The 23,566-nt window shown below is 39.5% G+C and overlaps 1 protein-coding gene across 1 annotated transcript in view; it reads right to left on the minus strand.

Moving 5' to 3' along the window:
• Nucleotides 1–351: 351 nt before the first annotated feature.
• The window catches only part of NCKAP5 (NCK associated protein 5), a 338,664-nt gene continuing 315,449 nt past the window's right edge, over nucleotides 352–23,566 (minus strand). The window contains exon 19 of the mRNA XM_045033131.1: nucleotides 352–1,983. Coding sequence (XP_044889066.1) covers nucleotides 1,702–1,983 — 282 coding nt within the window. The 3' untranslated portion in view covers nucleotides 352–1,701. The remainder of the gene's footprint in view (nucleotides 1,984–23,566) is intronic.

Below are 23,566 nucleotides of genomic sequence, written 5' to 3' on the forward strand. Positions count from 1 at the left end.
GAATTAAGCTTAAATTACTTTTTAGTTGCCATGTCGAGAATTCATTTGAATGATTGAATTCCACCTGCACATTTATTATTTCTGGAGCAGCGAGGGCTAGTTGATTGGAGAAGGGAAATGGTTTGCACAATGTTTTGCATGCATATGGTATCGTAGAATTGGTTATTTTATTCAAAATATTTCTACGTTATTTTATTTGCTTCCCATTGGTTCTTTGGATTTGCTTGAAGCAATGCTATTTTCTTAGACAATTAATTCGTGAATCCAGCTCATTAAACAAATTAACCCCAACATGGGCTACTTGTCCCTGGGAAAATATATATCTTTAACCATTCCTATAGCTGTGATACAAACTTTATTTAGAAATAAGTTTCAAAAAGACAACGCAAGTTTAAATCTGACATTATTACTTAAAATAACAAAATTAAAATGTAACAAATTGCACAAAGTATTTTAACAAAATAACACTGATCGTACAATATCATAAAGATTAACAGGTATTTGCTAAAGAACCAGTAGAGTCTAGAAATATCCCAAATATACCTAGTTTACAGAGAGATTGCTGTACAAAAGCAGTTATAAATACTTCACAACTAGAAAAAATACACAACCTTTGAAATAGACTTCCCCTTACTTATAAAGTCTTTATAGGAAAAAGATATGTTGAATGTTAGCACCAAAACATTTTTTTTAGTTTTACAAAAGTTTATATCACAAATATGAATTTTATTTCAGTTTTCCAGGATTCCTAGATGGAGTTAAAATCAAGGTGGTCTGGGGGAAAAAAATCAACATACCACATTCAGAAATTCGTATTAAATGGTTACAGAGGAAAGAGGAATAGGTAAACTATAGAAGTAAATACTGCAGTTAGAAATAAAGTCCAGATCCTGCAATCCTTTACTCAGGCAAAACTCCCATTGAAGTCAAATGGCAAATCACTTGGACCCTGATCTTCCAAACACTTATGCATATGAGGAACGTCATTCTTTATGAACTCAGTGGGGCTGCTCAGATGCACAAGTAGTAGTAGGATCTGGGTATTTGATTCCAACCATTCTCATACTGTCTCAAACATCAGAACCCTCTTGAAGTATCAACAGATACATGTTAAGGAATTATACCAACTAAATGCACATATCCGTAGAGAATCGTATGTGAAATTGCACTAAAATTAAAAAAAATACAAAGTGTATGTTGTAAAATGTGGTCCAAGGTGGTTTATTACAGACAATTTGGCAGGCTCAAGTTTATTTTAAAGCAGTGTTTCTACATACAGTTTTAAGACTAGAACAATTATAAATCTTTCTTTAAAAAAATCCACTAACTTTGCTTGTTAATATTAACATCAACTTTTAAAAGTTAGTAATCTGTCATTTCAGGAGCATGGCACCATTTAATATTTATTGCTTTTTTTTCTACAAATATATTTTTTCAAAAAAATTTACAACTTCTGTACAAGTATTCATAAAAGTGCAAAATTAAGACATTTTGTATAACAGCTTTTGTGTTCAATTTTCCGTCTCATGCATCACAATAAATGCAGGCTTATCTTTCCTTATTGCTGTGTCATGAAAATAAGTCAGGAAATACCCTTCTGGGAATCCAACAATTTAGGATAAAGTTTTTCAACAGTTGTCCCTTTCTTTTTTTCCCCTCAGTTCCTTAAGTGCTCCGTTCACAGCCCACTGGAAAGTGTCTTTATACATCATTAGAGCCTTGGCTGGCACAGGATGAGAAGCTATCATATAAAGAATCACTCAAGGATTCTAAATTGTCCACACCATGCCTATCAGAGCTATTTAAAGAAGCTTCTTCATTCTTTCCATTTTCTTCCTTTTGTCCTTCAACCTTGTTCAGACAATTCTTCTCTTTTTCTAATAAAATGACATTATTGCTGTTAAATTTATTGAGAGACTCCAGGGAAATTTTAGATAATCTATTCTCAGAATCTTCCCTTGTTTTTTCAGCTTGTTTCAATTTCTGTAATAAGTAAGGAAAATATTAGAAACATATTTCTTACAAAAATAAAGCTATCCTATGTACACAGTCAATTATTTGTTTGTCGAACATTCACAGTGTTAAGGGAATAGATTGTTAGAGGCTTGTACCTAAATCCTCCGGTATAATTAAATGGAATAATAAAGTCCATTTTGGGGTTAAATCACATTAAATAAACCCATTTTAGGGTTTAATGATTCTGCTGAGACAAATAGGACTCAATTTGCAAAACAGTTAAGTCCAATTTACATTTTAAGTGGCAGATTCTGGAATTTGTATGTGTAAAATATCTTCAGCTTCTTCATAGTAATTTACATTTTCCCTCATCACAATTTATTTATTTATTTATTTATCGTAAGGGTAAATGAATGTTTGTCTATGATTTGAGTTTGGAGCCTGCCAAATAACTAACATGCAGTGCACATATTCCGAGGGGGAAAATATATTTTCTGTATGATACAGGCACAAATGAAACTTTCTAAAAAATAACCTAACATTTTGCATGTGTAAGGCTATCGATTTCCATGAACCAAAAGCCTCCCTAATAGAAATGAAAGCAACAAGAGAGGAAATTACACTGAACTGATCCAATCCCCACAGACCAGAATCAATCAGATATTGGCTAGATCTACTTTGGGAAGTGTTGTAATTCTGTTGAAACTGCACCAAATGAAACACTGGACAATGTATTAGCACATTATATTAAAAAAAATCACAGTAGTATTATACAAGTGTAATTGCATCTCTTTGTTGGCTACAGGTATTTTCAAAGATCTTTTCAAGACTAGTTTATCAGCTGTTTAGGGCGAAGTTCAATAAAAATGACCTGTCTTTCACATACAGTCTTTTTTTATCTTATGTTATCAACTCATGTTACAGATGATATTATCAAAAAACAACATTCCACATTTGATGGGACTCTTGGAGACCTAGGGGGCGAAGTTTTTTTTAATACCCATTTTTAAATGAGGTGTGCTCTCCCAGTTAGGGTCATTTCTCATTTTCAGTAATAGTATTAGGCAGCAATGACTGGATCAATATACTATTGGCAATCCAAGAACAAACAGTGTTACTTGGTTTAGATGGATAGTTTAGGCTCACCCAAGAGTACAGCGTGACCAGAACGAGGAGATCCTGGGTGATTAAACACACAATTTTAACTAGTCATCAGGGTTGGTAGAAAATATGAAGGTTAAAAAAATACATCAGGCTTTCTTCCTGCCATTTTTATTTAACCCTAGAGATCTTGGGCAATGGGAAGACCTTAGATAGAGGAGGGTGCTTATTTTTCATGGCTAAATATGTAAAAAAGGTGGGGGGAAGGCATGAAGCCATGCCAGCTTAGATTGTGAACTTGTCAGATCTTACAGGCTGCCCAGGTTAGAACTTGGATGAGACCTTTCAGAAAACTTTAAATGACATTAGCAGTAATAAGAACAGGAGTACTTGTGGCACCTTAGAGACTAACAAATTTATTTCAGCATAAGCTTTTGTGAGCTACAGTTCACTTCTTCGGATGCATAGAATGGAACACACAGACAGGAGATATTTATTCATACAGAGAACATGAAAAGGTGGAAGTCCTGTTGGTATGTGTACTTCCACCTTTTCATGTTCTCTGTATGTATAAATATCTCCTGTCTGTGTGTTCCATTCTATGCATCCGAAGAAGTGAGCTGTAGCTCACAAAAGCTTATGCTGAAATAAATTTGTTAGTCTCTAAGAGCAGCAAAGAGTCCTGTGGCACCTTATAGACTAACAGACGTATTGGAGCATGAGCTTTTGTGAGTGAATACCCACTTCGTCGGATGCATGTCTCTAAGGTGCCACAAGTACTCCTGTTCTTTTTGCAGATACAGACTAACACAGCTGCTACTCTGAAACCTGTCATTAGCAGTAATGTTGGTGACATAGTAGGTGGGACTCTTCTTTTTGGTCCAATAGTGAATGCATGCCGAGACATATTTCAAGGGGGAATTGTATTACTGTAAGTGCCATTTTTTTGGATGACACACAAAACTGTGGTCCTTACCACTAATCTCAAAGTACTTTCTGAAAGAGGAGGGACGTAATCCCCAGTATTCCAGACAAATTCAAATGTTGGAAGTTACAGTGGACAGTCCACCCACTGAAAATTCTCTGTAATTTCAGTTTTCAAAGTTCTTCCCTTCCCTTAAACAATGCTGTATAGTGTTACTGACAAAGAACAGATGCCATATTCCAGTGTAGGCTGAATGAAATGATCCGTATGCATACCACCTTTAAAACACTTACATAGTGCCTTTTGTACTACAGACTAGCTAAATCTTAAATATTTTATTAAATGAACTATTGACTTCTAAATTTGAGTTACATGGCCTTTTTTGTTTTGTTTTTTGTTTCCAACTTTCAGCTTTGCTTTGGATAAATGAAATGGGGATGTTTGGGCATAGATATGGACGTATATACATGAGGTTTTGGGTGAAATCCTGGATCTATTATGTAAATGGCAAAACTACCATTAGTTTTAATGGGGGAGGTCATCCTTTATTTGCTGGCAAGCGCTAGAATGTATGTATGGACTGACTGCACAGGGCTATTTCTGATAGTCTATTGTACACAGTTAAAATAACAACAAAAACTCTGGATGGGCTGAAAGATAGTGTAAGTCACAGAGGTGGACACGCAGTTAGCTGACTAGTATATTCTATGTACCTGGAACCTCAATAGCTTTTAACCTTATGCAAGTACAATATAAAATAGTACATCAATATAATCACACCCTTGTTAAGGTACATAATATGGGGGGGAGTCACAGCAAATAAACTATACTAAAGAAATTATCCAGAAGAAACATATCCACACCAAATTTTAACTAAAATCATTGAACCAAATGAAAATGAAGTGCCCAGCATTGAAAACTGAATATACTGAGTAGTAAACACTGCAATAGATGCTCATAATTTTAAATTTGATACATATAAGTCTTATGTGGATATAGTTCCTACCTTTATACAAAGGGAATTAGGAAGGGTGGAACACATGTGATCAAAAGGAATGGAAGGTCATCATTCTCTCACTTAATATTTATTACTGAAACTGAGGCAAAGGCATTTGTTTTCAGGAATAAATTAAAGATATTTTATGATATATGATTGCCTTTTTATATATGTATTAATGCCAAGGTCAATGGTTTCATCTGATAAAAGACGGGCTCGGTTTTCTTTTCTCTAACACATTACTACAATACTGTATGAGCAAAGATGTGTGATTTACTGATAGAGTTGGGATGATATGCAAAGTATTTTTTTACCTTTCCTTTCAGCTGATGCTGATGCACTGTTTCCACTTTGTCTAATATATAATGCCTCCCTTTTCTGGGTTTCTTTCTCCTTTGAACAGTGTTCCGTATTGCCAACCCCAAGCAGTCAACCATCATGAGTCAGGCTCCAAAATCATGAAACTGGATTAAACCACCCCACCCCCCCTTCTTTTCTTTTTTTTTGTTGGTTACAATAATACATTTTGTGTTATTTTTATTTGCCACTGGGTTTTGTGCTATTAGGGTTCATTTTTACAAGCCTCATTCTGTAACCATGAGGGCTAGAAACATTTTTAGAAAAGAGAGAGTGGAGATTCTCATGTAATAACATTACTCCGGGAGCTGGAGCTTTACGGAAAAACACCAGATATCGCCAGTTTCCTAAGACATTCGTCAGATAACAGCAAGTATATAAAGGAAATGTAAATCGGGAGGTTTGGGTGTGGGAGTAGGAACAATTAAGGGAATCATACTAATGTATTAGACAAATTCATTAAGAAGAACTTCCCCCCACAGTTTAGTTTGCAGGAGAACTGTGTTTGCATATCATATTAATACGTTATGCTGACCGTGGAATAAGAAGTCATGTAATATAATTCTTAATACACGTGGGCAAAAAGTTACAATATGATATTTCCTTAATTATAATTCTGGAAGTAAACTCAGTTACATCCAAAACTCCTCCACACAGAAAAGATTTAAGCACAATCATTTCTGAATGAACTGTTCCTGTCTCATGATAATGAAATAACTTACATATCCACTTTGTAAAGACTAACATGCATTATTTTATTATCAAGAAAGAATCCCCTTTGTTCTTTAATAACCTATTCAGTTGTTACGGAAGGTGAATACCAGTAGGATACAAAATATAGACTATTTGGATACAGAAAACAGTATATTTCTTAGTTTTCATGGCAGCTTACAAAAGCTGCTGTATGAAACAAAAGGAAATCACAAAATAATAAATATTATTAGGATACGTTGATAAATTATAGATATAGTCAAATTCTGTTCTCAGTTACATGCATTTAGACCTATTACTGACTTCAGTGGAGTAGAACAGGTGTAACAAGGAACAAACTTTGGCTCAAAGATGTTAGCTTTGCTTATGTTTAAGTCATAAATTTACTAATGCACTTTTAGTGTCAGTTCTCACATGAAAGAATCAGTATCTTCTCCTGATGATAAGGGCCCTTCAGCGGGATATCAGATACATATATAGTATCTTGGGAAATTGGCTGGCTCAGGGATTTGGTAATGGTATATACAGCCTTTAGAACCTGTAGCTCATTAGTTCAAATCAAATCTGGTCCAGGTCAGTAGTGACTGAAAGTCAGTACTATCAGAAACATGTCTAATTGACTATATGAAATTAGTCAGTGGTCAGCCTAACTGTCAGGGAACAAGCATTCCTATCACCACAGTTGGCGATATGAGTAGAGGAACAGAAATAGAAATTGAACTGCATTCTCACTTAAAACATGGTTCTCTATTGAGGGCCAAGGCACAAGGCAGGTTCAGTGAGGAGAACTGCTGCTGACCACACCGTACCTGTTCTGAGGTAGATGGACTGGTCTACCCTCCAAGGTGATCAACCCAGCACCTTTTCACAAGCATTAAATTCACCCAGATGAAAATTCAATAGCTACAGATACAGATGGTGTCCTGAGCCAAGATACAGTCCGTACAGAAGGTGTCATCAGGGAACAACTTAAGCCTTCTTGATTCTTATGGTATCTTTGCAGCATCAAGGCTCAAGGCTCCTCTAATTGATGCCAACTGGCTATGAGCTCAATGGGACCATACTACAACTGTGAATTGGTGTTGTGCAGGCTTGCTGTGCCCCACCCCAGGACACCCCATATTAGTGTGTGTAGGTGTGTGTGTGGGGGGCAACTGCCACAGGAACTGGCTTTTCCACTTTACATCAGCTGAGTGCTCCCCATCTCCACAGGAATCCTCAGCCGGCCACCCCCTGAGAGTGATGTACAGTTGCCAGAGGATGAGGAGGAGGAGGAGAGAATCTAGTCCAGATACTACACACATTAATTAGGAATCAATTTACACTGATTGCAATTTACATTGCTTCTCTGCAGCATGGGGCATGGGTCACTTGCGGATTTTAACTAGTGTAAATGGTGAATTTTCTGTAACTAGAAGCCTACAAATCATGATTGAGGACTTCAGTAACTCAGCCAGAGGTTGGGGTCTATTACAGCAGTGGGTGGGTGAGGTTCTGGGGCCTGCAATGTGCAGGAGGTCTGATTAGATGACGATGATGCTCCCTTCTGACCTTAAAGTCTATGAGTCTACATGGAGATATACTGCAGTCATGAATCAGAATACTTTTTCATTTTGGTTACATTCTAATGGGTTTAGCTAAGACCCAAAACTAATGTAATAAAACACCTTAGTGCAACAAATTAAGAAAACAAAGCTAACCTACACGCACATTTAAGTATTGGACATATACATTGAATATTTCTGTTTTACTAACAAAGAATTTATGATGCACTTTCTAATTAAAAAAGTCATAGGGCCAGATTATGGCTGGGCAGTGGTGCAAGGAGCCTCTTCTCCTTGTGCCCGATATGTTCAGGACAAGCCACCATTGCAGTCCTAGTGCTAACCTAAACAGTACCAGGACTAGGGCTAGCAAACTGGGACAGGGAAGGGTGGGGTGACGGCAAAGCTATGGCTGCTGAGAAGTCATGCTGCACCCCCTTAAGGAATGTGGCCACATGTCCACTCCTACCATGGTGGAGCTACCATTGAATGTAGTGAGGTACTGCTTCCTAGCCAGACTGAGCCTGTAAGGTACATCTGAGACCCAAATTAGCAAGGAAAATACTGTACTGTAAATGCATTTTGCATCCTTCCAAGTTTAGTTAAACAGTAGTTTAAGGGGCTCAGAGTCAGTTACACACTAGAATAAAATAAACCTTACTTTTATCTCGCATGCACTGAGCAATTTAGTTTTTAGATTACCCCAAAAGTAAAAGGAACATTGCTCCAAGTGAAGTATATCTGCAAAACACTCCTGTGTAAAAACAACTAAATTGCTATGAGAATTAAATATAGATCAACAAAATCAATACTTAATTGTATAACTGAAGGTCTTTCATTTCAGATCTAATCCCTAATAGGAGATATCAAGTATGCTTGCTTTTGATTTTTTTGAAATTATTATTTAAAACTACACCACAAGGCAAAACAATTTTCTAGCTTTTTACATTTTTTAATTCCATAAGTTACTTCGCCTGTGTGTATCCAAGGTCATATTGATCTCACAGTCTGTAACTGTTTATCATTTTAAATTCAGAGTTTTATCAATCTAGATGTCCCTTAGTTGTTATAATAACTGCTTTGCATTTATTATACAATAGGATTAAGCAGTAAAAGACACAGATGCACACAGTTTGTATTTATTATAAACTACCATACTGCATGCTCAGTAGGACACCTTTAATATCTATGCAGTGTCCTCTTATAAAAAACGTGTTTTGAGGACACAGGGCTGGATTCTGATCAAAGTTACACTGGTGTAAATCAGGAGTAACTCCACTGACATCAATGGAGTCACACTACTGTAACACCATTGTAAGTGAGATCAGGTTCAGGGCCATATCATTTTGTGTTGCATAGCCAGGTGTGGTATGAAAAGGTTCAGTTTAGCTTTGAGCTGAGGTACAGTAGTTTTCCAGACAGAAAGGGACAGAATGCAGTGGTAGTTTCTCAATAGAAAGTGAATAGTCTCCAGATCTCATTTAGCCAAATGGATGAGAACATTAGGTGGACAGGTAAAGCTCTACAGTGAAAATAGTGGTACAATCACATCCAGGAAACTACAAAGGTGAAAGTTGTAACTGCATGACCTCTGTTATATTACAGCAGAGCTAAAAATGTAATGTTTGAACTTTTTTCTCTTTAAAGTGTAACCTTAAATAATAAGTTAAGCCTTGTTCTCCCTTATATATTGTCAGAAGCTTTCATCTATTTTCTAGACTGATGGTAAAATAATTTTTGAAATAATGAATCATTTTTCTTTTTCCTGCTTGAACAGAAATCCCATGATTATTTTCCTGTAGCAGACAATGACCTTCTCAAAGGAACCCCATCAGACTTTCAAGATAAATAATAAAGAAGCCCTCTATTCCCTGACTCAAGGAAAAATTGCATTGATATGGAGTATTTGTGAAATTATTGATCTGTTCATCATTTTATGAGAAAACAATATACACTTAGGTGAAAGTAATCTACATATGGTATTATGTGCAGCTTGATGATACTGTCAACAGAACCAGAAACTTGCATGCCATTTCTAGGATAGGGGAGTAACGTTCTACATAAATATTTAATTTTTCGTGACAAGGAGAATATTTTTGGCCCTTCTAAATTGTAAATAAATTACCTAAGGGGAAATAAAGCTCATTAGCATGAGCTCTGCAGGCTCACACCTGCAGACCTGGACAAAATGGCTATTGATGAATAAATAGCTTGCTGTGGAGCTGAGAGCTGTATTATCGGTGGTTTGAATTCTTGTATGATGTGGAAGGTAAAAGACTGCCTAGCGAATAGACCTTTATGTGTCTAAAAACACAATTTTCATAATACGGCTAGATATATATCTGCTTTTAAGAAGGGATTAAGTGGATTCAGTTACTCAAAATGAATACTGTGCCCTGTGTGGTGATGTACCCAGAAATGTAGGCATTAAAACAGCAATAATTACATACTAGTTCTACCCTCACAGTTTAGCAAGCAATATTATCTCTTTGGTGATACAACAGACTGTTTACATATAAACTAGATTAGATATTCCCAACCCTTCGTTCTCGCCTCAAAGTTTTGCCTATTTTTAGTACCCAAGATTTTCAAATTCTGAAATGTTCCTGATCAGGTAAGAAACTGGGTGTGCCAAAGTATTACAAGGATGTCTGTTTTCCCATGGCACCATATGAAGACTGAGAGGGGACATGACAACGTTTTCAAGTTCATAAAAGGTTGTTACAGGGAGGAGGGAGAAATAGTGTTCTCCTTAACCTCTGAGGATAGTACAATAAGCAATGGTATTAAATTGTAGCAAGGGCAGTTTAGGTTGGATATTAAGAAAAACTTCCTAACTGTCAGGGTAGTTAAGCACTGGAATAAATTGCCTAGGGAGGTTGTGGAATCCCCATCGTTGGAGATTTTTAAGAGCAAGTTAGACAAACACCTGTCAGGAATGGTTTAGATAATACTTAGTCCTGCCATGAGTGCACGGGACTGGACAAGATGACCTCTTGAGGTCCCTTCCAATTCTATGATGGCTATTGGATGCATGAACTGTACATGAACAAAGTGTGTTTGACAGTGGTCGAGGAGAGAATAATTTGAGTGGAATTTAGTAGAAAAAGATGGCAGCAACAACATAACAACAACCAGGTACTCAGACAGCTGTGACCAGAGAAGTTAAAAAAGCTAAATACTGCTGCTTTCTCCAGAGAGTAAGCAAGGCCACAAACTGTCAGCAGACATGGAATCACCAATTCTGCTTCTCATGGAGGAAATCCAGTAGATAATTGCGATGCTAACTTCAATCACAGACTCATCACTAGAATTAAAGAACAAATATTTATGGTGGAAAAGGAGGCTGAAACTTTAGATTTTAGCATTTGAGAGAGTGACAATTAATATGAGACACACAGGATAAACTTTGCATTTCAGAAATCAATTTACTATTACTCATGGAGAGAGTTAAGCAATAAAATTAGTCTGATTTTCCAGTAAAGGGAAAAATTACAGTAAAACATTTCAGACTGAAAGGCCAAACTAGTTGCTGACAGTTATCTTACTCTACAAAACCATATGAAGTTCAATACTGCCTCTAAACAGAATTAGCATCAGTCTTACATTGCCAATGATAACCCATTGAACACCATTTTAGTGAAAACCCTGCACACTTAAGCTAAATGTTTTTACCCTTTACCTTCTTAATCAGTTTTTTTATTCAGTGTACAGTATTTAAATATCCAGGGTTCTGTTCTGTAGAGGTGCATATGCCATGAAAGCCTGTTTGTTTGTTTGGTAGTTTAAACAGGGAAGGAATAAAATGGGGCTATCCTGGCTATTTAATCCAAAATTAGTGTTTGTTAAAATTGATTTCTTTTTAAAACTAGGACTTTGGTTAGAACAGAATGAGGAATGAAACGGTAAAAACTAGTTCAAACAAACCAAGTTATTTTAACAAGATAATTCACAATATGGTTCTTACGGGGCCTGATCCTGCTACATAGATACCAATGGCAAAACTCCCATGGAATCCAATGGTAGCAGGATCAGGCACATACGACATATAATCTTTAATGACTCTCACCATGAGAGGAGTCATCTTTTCATAAGGCTGAACTGTTCTCAAATGATTTTTCATAAGCATTAGTCACACACTTGCCTGTCTTCATGTTCCACCTTTGGCTTTCTATTTATTTTGGTAATTACAAAGAAATTTCTCCTCTCACTCTCCAGTTATGTCTGAATCCTTTATTGTCTCAGTGTTAGTAACCCAGGGTACTGATGGAAAATGGGATTCCATTGCAAAATGTCTCCTTCAAGACTCAGTAGTGGAGAGTAACTGGTGGTAGGTAATGATTTTCTGCTCTAGTAACCCTCCCTTTTGGGCATCTGAACTAGATTCTCTTCATGTTAGCCTGTGAACATCCAGAGTGCACCACCTGACCCAATGGGAAAGAGGCAGAAGCAGCAGAGGTAGAAATAGCAGTTTTCAAGGGGCAGCATCAGTAGCAGTCATCACAATGAAGAGACTGTGCAGATAAAGTCCTCCTCTCCCTGCTATGAAAAGCAGCAGGTGTTTATACACTCGGGGGGACATCCCCACCCCAGTGTCCAGCACAAGTAGCTTGACTATGTTGGGAGATTTGTAGCGGGAAGAAAGAGAGCACCCTAGAAATGATTCGCAGGAGATACTCCATTTAAATTGCTGGAATAGCTTAGGGTTGCCAACTTTCTAATTGCAGAAAACTGAATACTATTGCCCCACCCCCCAGCCCCGAGGCCCTGCCCCTGCTCACTCCATCCTCCCTCCATTGCTCGCTCTTCCCCACCCTCGCTCACTTTCACCGGGCTGGGGCAGGGGTTGGGGTGCGGGAGGGGTGAGGTCTCCAGCTGGAGGTGCGGTGTCTGGAGTGGGGCTGGAGATGAGGGCTTTGGGGTGCAGGAGGGGGCTCAGGGCTGGGGTCTGCCAGGGGGTACAGGCTCTGGAATGGAGGGTGCAGGCTCCAGGGTGAGACCAGAAATGAAGGGTTCAGGGTGTGGAAGGGGCAGGGGCGGCTCTAGACATTTTACCGCCCCAAGCACAGAGGCGTGCCTGCGGGAGGTCCGCCAAAGCCGCGGGAACAGTGGACCCTCCGCAGGCAAGCCGCCGAAAGCATCCTGTCTGCCGCCCTAGTGGCGACCGGCAGAGCGCCCCCCGCGGCTTGCCGCCCCAGGCACGCGCTTGGAGCGCTGGTGCCTGGAGCCGCCCCTGGGAAGGGGTTCGGGGTGTGTGCTCTGGGAGAGAGTTTGGGTGCAGGAGGGGGCTCTGGGCTGGGGTAGGAGGTTGAGGTGTGGGAGAGGGTGTGAGCTCTTAGAGGGGGCTCAGGGCTGGGGCAGGGGTTTGGGTTGCAGGAGGGGGTTCAGGCTCTGGGTGGCACTTACCTCAGGCGGCTTCCAGGAAGTGGCCACATGTCTCTCTGGCTCCTTGGCGGAGGCACAGCCAGGGGGCTCTGCATGCCCACAGGAACTGACCCCGCAGCTCCCATTGGCTGCAGTTCCTGGCCAGTGGGAATTATGGAGCCAGCGCTTGGGGCGGAGGCAGCATACGGAGCCCCCCTGGCCGTGCCTCCACTTAGGAGCAAGAGGGACATGCCGGCCACTTCCCAGGAACTTGGGATGGAGCCTGCCAGTACCGCTAACAGGACTTTTAACAGCCCAGTCAGCAGTGCTAACCAGAGCTGCCAGGGTCCCTTTTCGACTGGGTGTTCCGTCTGAAAACCAGACACCTGACAACCCTAGGGACAGCCTCTATGGTCCTTGCATGCTCTGTGTAAGGGGACTGGGGGAGGGAACACACAATCTGCCCATATCCACCACTTCACCCTACTTCATTTCCAAACACCCTCTTGTGTACTGCTGCACAGGAAGCCTTTGCATAATGAGACTCCATGTCATACAGGCAGTATGCATTTACAGCATGGCTCCCCTAAAAAATCCTACCTTCCCTGGGCAACAAAATTACGCTGGTTTCACTGCTAGCAGGCCCTTCACACCTGCACTTGTGGAAGCAGGATTTGCCAGTAAACACTACCAAGCCAAAATTAAGAGGCTTTTTGTGGGGGTTGTTCATAGGAGCAAGAATCTCCTCACTTCCCCTCCATCTCAGATCTTAAAGTTACAATGTGCAGGTAAAGTGTTTATCTGGAGAATTTACATATTCATGGTTCCATTGGCTAGGCTCCCGTATCTACCCCAACTGGCTACACCTGCCCCCCCACAAAACCTCAATGGAGGTGTATCCCTTCCCCCACCCAGCATATGCACTCTATTTATAACTTGTCCTGATCTGTGCAATGGAAAGGCAACACTGAGGAGAGATTAATAAGACTAGGACTTTCAGCTTGGAAAAGAGACAACCAAGGGGGGATATGTTAGAGGTCTATAACATCATGACTGGTGAGTAGAAAGTAAATAAGGAAGTCAAGTATCAGGGGTAGACATGTTAGTCTGTATCCACAAAAACAACAAGGAGTCTGGTGGCACCTTAAAGACTAACAGATTTATTTGGGCATAAGGTTTCGTGGGTAAAAAAACCCACTTCTTCAGATGACTGGAACCAAAAAAACCAGGAATCGCTCTGTCCACATTGAAATCTATGCTTCATCCATCAGCAGTCAAACCCTGTATATAAGTATATTTCACATACACTTTTTTTTAATTCCCTGCAACCAGTTTACTTGTCCTATAGCCCAGAAAATTTGTGGGAAGGGAGAGGCAGAAGCCACAGAGGCACACACAGAAAAACCAGAACAATCAGGGCTGGAGAAAAAAACAGATTTAAGTAAAGGAAGAAATTACTCCTGCAATTTTTAAAGTATATTTCAGTCTAGCTGGTTGTGTCAATAAAGAGCTCATAGTATAAACCAGCTAGAAAATAAATGTTATGAAGGATGTTCCATTTTATGTGGTTTGAATTTGATTAGTGATTAGTCTTGGTGGTTTAAGCCACATGGGAACAATAATCAAGGTTTCTGTACTGTAGCTCTGTAACAACTGGAAAATACTCTGCTGGCTTGTGTCCCATACTATGATGGGATATTAACCTAAAATCTAATTAATCTATGAATGAATTATGGCTCTAGAAATACACTGCATTATAATCAATTTTAAGTGAGATCCTAACAGAAGACAAGATGAAGAAAAAGCTGTAAAATTACCACAGGTTGATAAATTCTGTTTACTATGTGTGATGATTTTTAGGGGATAATTTTACAATCCATCAAACTTTTGTCAGTTCAAAAGTCACACTGCCAAACGTATGCAGTAAATTAATTTTTAAATTTACATATTTATTAAATATCTTATTGAAAACAGCATGAAGTAAGTCCAGTTTGAATAATAAAATAACTTGTTTTTCTACTGGAAGCAAACAAAAAACCCACAACCCTCCTATTGAAAAAGACTTTATACTCAGGCAATAATCATATTAATCTCTATCTGAATTAGTTAAGTAAAACAATGTATTATTAAGTCACTCACCAAAATTTACACTAAGAATTATGACACTGATGAAAAACAATCAAACCAAGAAAATTCATAATTTAAATATCAAGAAATTCATGGTTAAGATTGAAATTTGCCATAAGCGTGTGCTTCTCATCTTGGGCCTGGGCTCCATTAGTGGTGCCAGACAAGTCTGGGAGGGTGTGGGAAGCTGCACCCACTTTGACTTGGCTCTGTAAACATGCGGCGGGGAGCGCCTTGGAACCCATCTTCCCTCCCTGCGCCTGCAGTAACCCTGAATGCCATGGCCACAGAAGCAGCGTAAGTGTCTAGTGGTACTGGCTCAGGAAGTAGCTCACTTACCCAAGGTTTGTTTTTGCACTCACAACACCAGAGAGCTCACCTGCAAAAGCGTGTGTCCCGGCCTCATTCTGGACACCTCCCACCAGAAGCAGAATGAGAACTATGTAACTTGATGAAGAATGAGGAAAGGAGCATAGAGATCAATCAGGTGAGAGGAATGAAAAAAGAAAAAAAATCATTTGAAACAAAAATTTAAAAAAAGAGAAATAATCAGGGGGGCGGGGAGGGTAAAGAATGTGTTGGGGGAGAGAGAGTAGAGAGCAACAATTAGAAACCCTGCCACTGTGGTCGGGTATGGCACAAGAGGTTACAAAAGAGGAGGGTAACAACCCACCGATCTGTCACAAACTGGCAAAGAGGGGAGCTCCAGAAAAGGTGTACGGGGAACCATTCTGATGTTTTCCTAGGCACACTGGAAACATCAGAGACCAGTCAAGGAGACTTCCTGGCAGGAGCCACATTTCAGCCTTATCTATAAATCATTGTTGCTTTAATGATTTTCTGATACAACTTTGACATGTCCTGGACTCCCACTGCTGTTTCTCCTGTGTTATGTCCCATTGATATGCTGCTGAAATCAATGGAATGTCAGTAATGCCTCTCCTGATGCCCCCTTGATTTCCTTTTCTTAATATCATCATGCCTTTTCTCACGCAACAAAAACCTTTCCAAACCTGGTCCACCAAGTCATTATCTTCTACTCATTACAATCTCCCCTAAACAATCATTTCTTCCAGGCCCTCTACAACAGGTGATTTGATCTAAACAGACAAAACCAAGTTTTACTTGAGAGGAACTGTTTAGGTGTGCATGCATTGTAACTACGTCACCATAACCCTTGTGGTTCCTTCCCCAATCCCTGCTCTCATTAGCTGCTCTCCCTCACAGTATCATCTCCAATATTAGAATGCAAAATGCTTGAGTCAGGGAGCATGTCTCTATTTAATCTGTACAGTATCTAGCACATCTCTGGATGCTAAGGCGTACTTTATGCATGGTGCAGAAGAGAAGCAATGTGTTTCTGGACTCCTTGCACATAGCAGTCCAGTAGAAAAATACCATGTATTTGTGGTGGCGCTGGTTAGGCTCGTAACAAGGTAAAATTAGACTGAGTAGTGTAGTCTGTGGCCTAAAATACATCTGGGTGGACACAAATATAGATCATAGAGTAATCTAATATTTGCCAGACAACTCAAGGATCCAGTCCTGGGATTTGTGACTTATCTGGCTTACTCCACAAGGAAATGACAGAGACAAGAAGAGACATGCAGGAAATAGGTGAGTCATGTCAGACACAAAACCAAATGGCAGAGGACACCCTTCACCCCCTGCTGTAGAGAATCATCACAGAGAAACATCAGTAGGAATAAGCAGAGGATGTTGGCACCCAGAAGTGGACTGCAGGTTACATAGCTAGAAAGCTACCATAGCTAAAACAGCTGTTAGATGTTGCATGTGACACACTCACTGAGGGGAACCTTGTGAAGTTTCTTGTCCTCTCTGTGGGTTTTCTCCAGTGACAGAATGATGCAACTCATAGTGTGTGTATTTAGTGATCTATAATTGGTGGGGTGGCCTGACACTGCAGTGAACATGTAGGATAAATATGTTTAAGATGTTTTGTCTTGTCTTATGTATTATAGAAATGTTACCACATTATTAATTTTGTAAACTGTTCTGAAACGTGTTATATGCCTCATATTCCAGTATATAAAATAAAGGTTACATTATTGTTATTATAAAAGGCCACTAGGAGGACTAAAATGCAACTGGAATATGTGCACACATACTGTAGCCTATGCAATTTTTTTGAGTGATCAGATACTGTGCCAGATGATGCACAACAACAAACCTATTGGGAAATAATAAAAAGCAGTAACTAAGTTATATTAGGAAATTAACAGTTTGAAAAGTTTTATTGAAAAACAAAACAAATCCTTGTTTAATATATATTGGAGCCTAAGTAAATCTTTAAAATATTAACATGTTCCATGTTTTGAACCAATCAAATGGTTATGAGGATTTATTTAAAATTGCCCCAGTGCACAGACACTGCAATGAGATCAATGCAGCAGGACTCCCGAGCTGGCATGAAGCCCCACTGAAGTATGTAGGGCTCTGTGGATGCTACCATAAAATTAACTAATAATAATAATAATAATGATTATACACTTAGCACTGCTATAGCAACTTTTCTCTGAGCACCTCAGAGCTCTCCATAAACATTCATGAATTAAACCCAATTACACCAGGGAGGTATTATTTTTATCCTTAGCTTTACTGATGGGGAAAGTGAGGCAACAAGAGATTAAGTGATTTGTTCAATATGTCACCCAAAAAAAGCCAGCCGCAGAACGGAGAGTAAAATCCTACTTTCCTGATTCCACAGTGCTGTGCTTTAACTACTAGCCCATGTAGAAAATATTAGAGAATTTTTCTCCTTCAGTCAGGAAATTCCCTATACAGACGTTAAGGACTGGACTGTACTCCTCACTAGAAGAGATCCTGAAATGCTATGTCGGAACAGCAGACCTGCAATCTGATCCAAAGTCTATTGAAGCTAATGGCATAGTTTCCATTGACTTTGGTGAACTTTGGATCAGGCCCTTGGTCGGTTAGAGATATAAATAGGTTAATTTATCCAACTCCCCTAGAAACAAAATTTTGAGCTGCAAACAAAAGCTAAAAAACACCAAATGGGATGCCATCTGCTGCAACGAACAGAACATGACCAGTTCCCAATGCTTGAGATTCCTTCAAAATAAAGTTTGAAATGGTTTTTGTTACACTCCCGACTGCTTCACAAAAGTTGACTTAACTCAGGTTAGCAAACGCTGGTGTCACCAGCAACCATAAGCCAGACTCTGCTATATCATTTGGAGCTGTCCACATTTTAATCTTATTGGTCTGCCCTGTGTAAAGGTTTGGACATTTTCTACACACACGTTATGTACTGGGGTCTGTGGGGCCGATTACTGTCCCTGAGCATATACGGCTGTTGGTTATCCAGTAACTGATCCAAGTCCTCCAATTTGGCACACAACTCAGATTCCTTTCCCCTTTCCGCCCCGGGCTGGGAAGCCATTCCAGGATCACTACTGTAGCCCTGCCTGAATCTGCAGCATTTTCCCCAGCCTGCCTTAAGGCACCCCAGTCTGAAGACAGTGGTGGTTTTTTTTGTTTGTTTTTTTAATTTCCAAAAGTGAATTTTATGAATATGGCAGTTCACAAGGATCATGTTGTACTTGTACTGTATTGAGTTCAGAAGTCAAACAAGTATTTGAAAGTGAAACTCCACATTAAATTACAACTGCTGGCCTATTTAACAACCCCATGAGAAAGATGACACCAGTGCTTGGAATGCAGACATCAACCACATCATTTTTGAGACTCTTCAAAGTTGGGCTCCTCAAATTTGGAAGACATGTGGATCTGCTCTCTACACAACTTGCACAGGGGCACAAAAGCCCTACAGAGCTGAGGTGTGAGCCACTGCATGGCTCCACCAAAGCACCAATTCTGCCCCCCTTCTGCCCCACAGAGGAAGGAGCATAATTTTCACCATGGAGCAATAGAGCAGACTATAAGTTATGCCTTCATATTATAAGTTTCTTCCTAACTAGACACCGCCACCACCAGCAGCCCTGCCCCAGATGATAGAAGTAATCATTAACTAACAGAGTTTCGGTCCTTATCAGATAGCTGGAACAGACCATCATCCTCCATGTTACTCAGCTATTTTGGATGGTTACTGCTGCTCTTTGACTTACTACCCTGCCCCAGTGTTCCTTCTGTTTCACTATTGTGCTACTAAAACCCAGCATATGCTGGCTCAGTACAGATTCCCTTTTGTATCTAACATTTATAGGACTACTCGATTGGTAACACTGGAGTCTTTAGCGGCAGGTTTTCAGTGTCATGAAAAAAAAAAGAGAGGAAATTTAATATAAAAAAAGCCGGTAAATGACAGATCTGGTTCTGGCCTAGAAGCCATAGAAAAATGCTTTCAGAGGCTTCTGTGATGTCACTCACGCTACCCCAGTACAAGAGTTAGACATTATAGGTTAAATTATAGGTTAAATAAGTAAGTACATAAATCCATATTTGGGCACATAAACAAGAGACCTGATTTTCAGAGGAGCTGAATATGTAGAACTCTCTCGGATGTCACTAAAAGCTGCAAGCTTTCAGCACTTCTGAAAATCAAGGCACTTGTTTAAATTCCTAAACATGAGCTTAGGTGCTTAACATTAAGAACCCAAGCTTGAAAAAACTGGCCCATGAACAGGACACTACCGTTAGGCTTCGCAGTGTAAAATAACTCTTGCAAAAATGACCATGAACAAAGTACATTATGCTTATTTGGTTCTACTCATCAGTGTCTTGCATTTCATATCCATTTTGTAGCTTTGTGCATGTGTAACTTCCCCCTTTCCGACCGCCACACCGGCTAACTTTGCTGTAGATACAGTGTCTCAGTGAAGTTTAAACACTCCTGCCATAAAAAGTCATGTACTATTAATGCATGGTTAACATTTTAATTTTAAAATACTCTGCAATATAATGTATTCATATTTAATTTCCTCATTGCCACCACTTGTGTTTTATTCGACATCCAGTGAAATCATTTGAGGCCCTGTTTTACAATGTGCCTAATAGTGTATTTAATTTTACAGACAAGCTGAGTTCATGTTTAACAGGCTATCAGAGGGATCACTTTTAAATGCATAACAATTATTCAAATAATTATTCAAATAACCACCTGGTTTCTTGTTTACTAAGAATAACATTAGAGTAGTTAAAAAAATCCTTGAGGCTATAGGCATCTTATAATGTCGAGAAGTTTTAGCAACCTCTATTAATGATCAAGCAAAGAATGGAGTAATCCACAGAAGAAGGCAGTACTTGGAGCTCAGCTGAGTGCTGCATGGGGGACTGAAATCCAAATGCCAAGGTCTTAAAAAAATTGTTAGAAGACAAATATTTTATTTTGGGGCCTGGGCCAATCAAAAATTAAGAGGATGGGTTCACAAAAAATCCTTACGTCCAATTCCCTAATTAAAACCAGTGTACTTATAGTGGCATTTTCTCCTACCTCCACCCGCAGGACATAATCAGTCTTTCTGTCAGGTTGCATAAAACCTAGCAGATGACTTTTCATTTAAATAAAAGTTGAAACTTTTGGGCGGTGAAACACAGCAGACTTAATAAATGGCTGGACTGGAGCAGACTGTAAGATAAAAAACAGGCTTCAAAAAGATTTTAACATGTAATTTAAAAAAGATATTAGAAAGAACTTTCTGTCCTCTTTAAAAAAAAACGGTGCTGGAGCATTTCTTCCTGTCTACATATAAAAAGGAAAAGAAAGAAGCAGGCTACAGGGCCCTACTAAAAAAAGAAACGGCTTGGCAGTGCATTTTGTATGCAGTGCATAGCTCCTATTAATGCGAGCTACGAAACTTATTTCTCATGCATCGTGCTGAGAACATAACTCTGATATTAAAATATCAGTCATTTCCTGCCCCTCCCTCCATAATATTCAACTGCTTTTATGCAAAGCATATCACTGTTATAGATGGTGGAGGCAAATTTCAGCTGGAAAAACAATTCGCAAAAATGCTGTCCTATTATTCATCTCATTTAACTTTGCTAATCAGATGCTCCTTTTGAGTCAAAATATTTTCCAGACTCACATAACAAAGAGCTCTTTTGAACATCTCTCTGCTCCTACTCCTCTTATCGTGAATTGAGTCAACTCAGTGTTTATTGTATTCAATTTATTTTTATCTGTTTCTTTTATTACTAATAACATTTCCACCATTATAACAATTACACTATCTTACAAACTTCCTAATAATATTTGTCATTTGTTGCTGTTAATGTCTACTGAATTCCATGTTGGATTATTGTATTAGATTATAATATTCCAATTCATGGCAACAATATGAAAGCAAAGGGAAATAAAACCCAAAGCTTCATTTCCAAAGTTGCAAGATTGAAGAGTGTAAAATGACAAACGGCAGAAACATTATTGCACTTTGAGCCACGGTGCAAATCGCAATGGCTACATCTGTCAAGTTTTTTGACAAATGGCTTAGAATGTTCTCCAATTAAGGGAATCAGCTAGCAAATTATATTTTTATTCAGTGTATGCTCTTGGTTCTAGCTATCTGTTGACTGAAGGATCTATCTGCTTATGCCTACTCATCATGGAATCTATTTAATTCTTAAATATTCTTCAATTATATAGGGAAATAAACATTTACTATCACTAACAGACATGTGCTGCATCTCTAAGGACTCCAAAATAATATAAGTGCCAAGACATTTTATATTTGGACCAATGCAAGATACAGTTATATTACTTGTATACACCAAAAGTACCATGGTTGTGTGATTCAAATAGTTTTTAAAAATGCTCCTCAGGTGGGCAAAGAATGCAAATTAAGACCAGTGGAGGTCTGGGCTGCATTAGACAAAATAGGGAATGCCTCTGCTCCAGTGGGTAAGTTTTCCTTAGTCGAAAAGGGCCAGATTCTTTCACCCTTACAGAGAGGAAAGGCTAAGAGCTCAGTGAGTAGTCCCATTGAAATCAATGGGGCATCTTGGAGCAAGACATTGCTCAGTGCAGAATGTGGCTTACAGGAAAGAAAAGGCCTGAGTCTCCTCTCCATTACACCAGCATAGGACACGAGTAACTACTGAAATCCATAGACTACAGCAGTGTAAAATGGATGTAAAATGAGAGGAGAATCTGGCCCAGGATATTTTTCAACCGTTCAGCCAGCCCTGCCAAGTTCTAGGCCTTCTTACACACACCTACATCCCACTTGTCTTCAGCCTTCCCATAAACACTCCGCCACCTGCTTTCTTTTGTTAGACCTTCCTCCCACCCCTCTACACTCCCATTTCCTGTCCTTTACCCTTCCGTCCACATGGCAACAAAGACAATTCTTATTTAGGAACACATCTATGAAGAGATATCAAAGGGAGTAGAAAAAAGAAGGGTGACATCCTCAGCCCCACTCCAGTCCTTTTATGCCATGTGCAAGGGCTGGAGTGGTGTAAAGGACTCCAAAAGCTCTTATATGGACTGGGTAAAATTCCCCTAGTGCAGGAGTTGAGGAGACAGCTCTGAGGGTTCCCCCAAGGATCCTCTTGCAAGCCCCGACAGGAGGACTGTGCCCTGGGCGGGGCCACAGCAGACAGTGCTGAAGCTCAGGGCAGCCCAAAGAAACGGCCATAATTTAGGCAGGGCCCAGGCACAGCAAACAATCTCACCCTAATGGTTAAAGCACATTCCAGCTGTGGTGGTGTGAATCATTTGGAGATTTACTCTGAGTAGGATTAGAGTCCCATCTATACCACGGTCTCCACCTGTGGAAAACCACAGGTTCCAGTTTTCCTAATTTAGACAGAGCCTTTCATTTCCTCTGCCTCTTCTCTCAGTTAACATAGAAATTAAGTTCTCAGTTGTCAAACCTTGCTCTATTATTTCACTCTCTACAAACTAAGCAGGGAGACACCTTTTCACCCTTATTTTACCCCTCACCAACTCCTCAGCTGTTTCAGAGCAATCTAGCAATCCTTGGATGAAAAACATTTGGTTTGCTCAAAGTAACACGTCACCTACCACTCCAACCTTATATGGGGACAGGTACATTGGAGCAAATATAAAATAAAGAGAACATTTATACAGCATGGAGGGCCAGTCAAAGCAGTGACACTCTAGTGAAAATGCCAGAGTTATGTCTACACTACGGCCTTCATCATGGCTGCCACTGCTGTGGAGGATTACAGGATTACCTCTGAAAGTCTCTGGACACAGAGCTCTACACTAGCTGCTAGAGAACTAGGTTGCAGCTACAGGTTTTTTTTTCTGTTGGACCCTATGTTTGTAAAAAATCTTTTGTTTCTTTTTATTATAACTGATCCCGTCTAAGATCTTAATTAAGCCTTGGAGAAAAAGCTTGTTTGGTGATGGATTTTTGTTTTTGTTGCTGTACCTTTCTATCTATCTGGATCATGATGGCAAATTATTCCAATGGTTAATTACCATCATGGTTAAGAACATAAGAATGGCCGTACCGGGTCAGACCAAAGGTGCATCTAGCCCAGTATCTGTCTACCGACAGTGGCCAATGC

Source organism: Mauremys mutica, chromosome 10 (genome assembly GCF_020497125.1).
Source record: "Mauremys mutica isolate MM-2020 ecotype Southern chromosome 10, ASM2049712v1, whole genome shotgun sequence".
In the NCBI taxonomy this organism is placed as follows: domain Eukaryota; kingdom Metazoa; phylum Chordata; order Testudines; family Geoemydidae; genus Mauremys; species Mauremys mutica.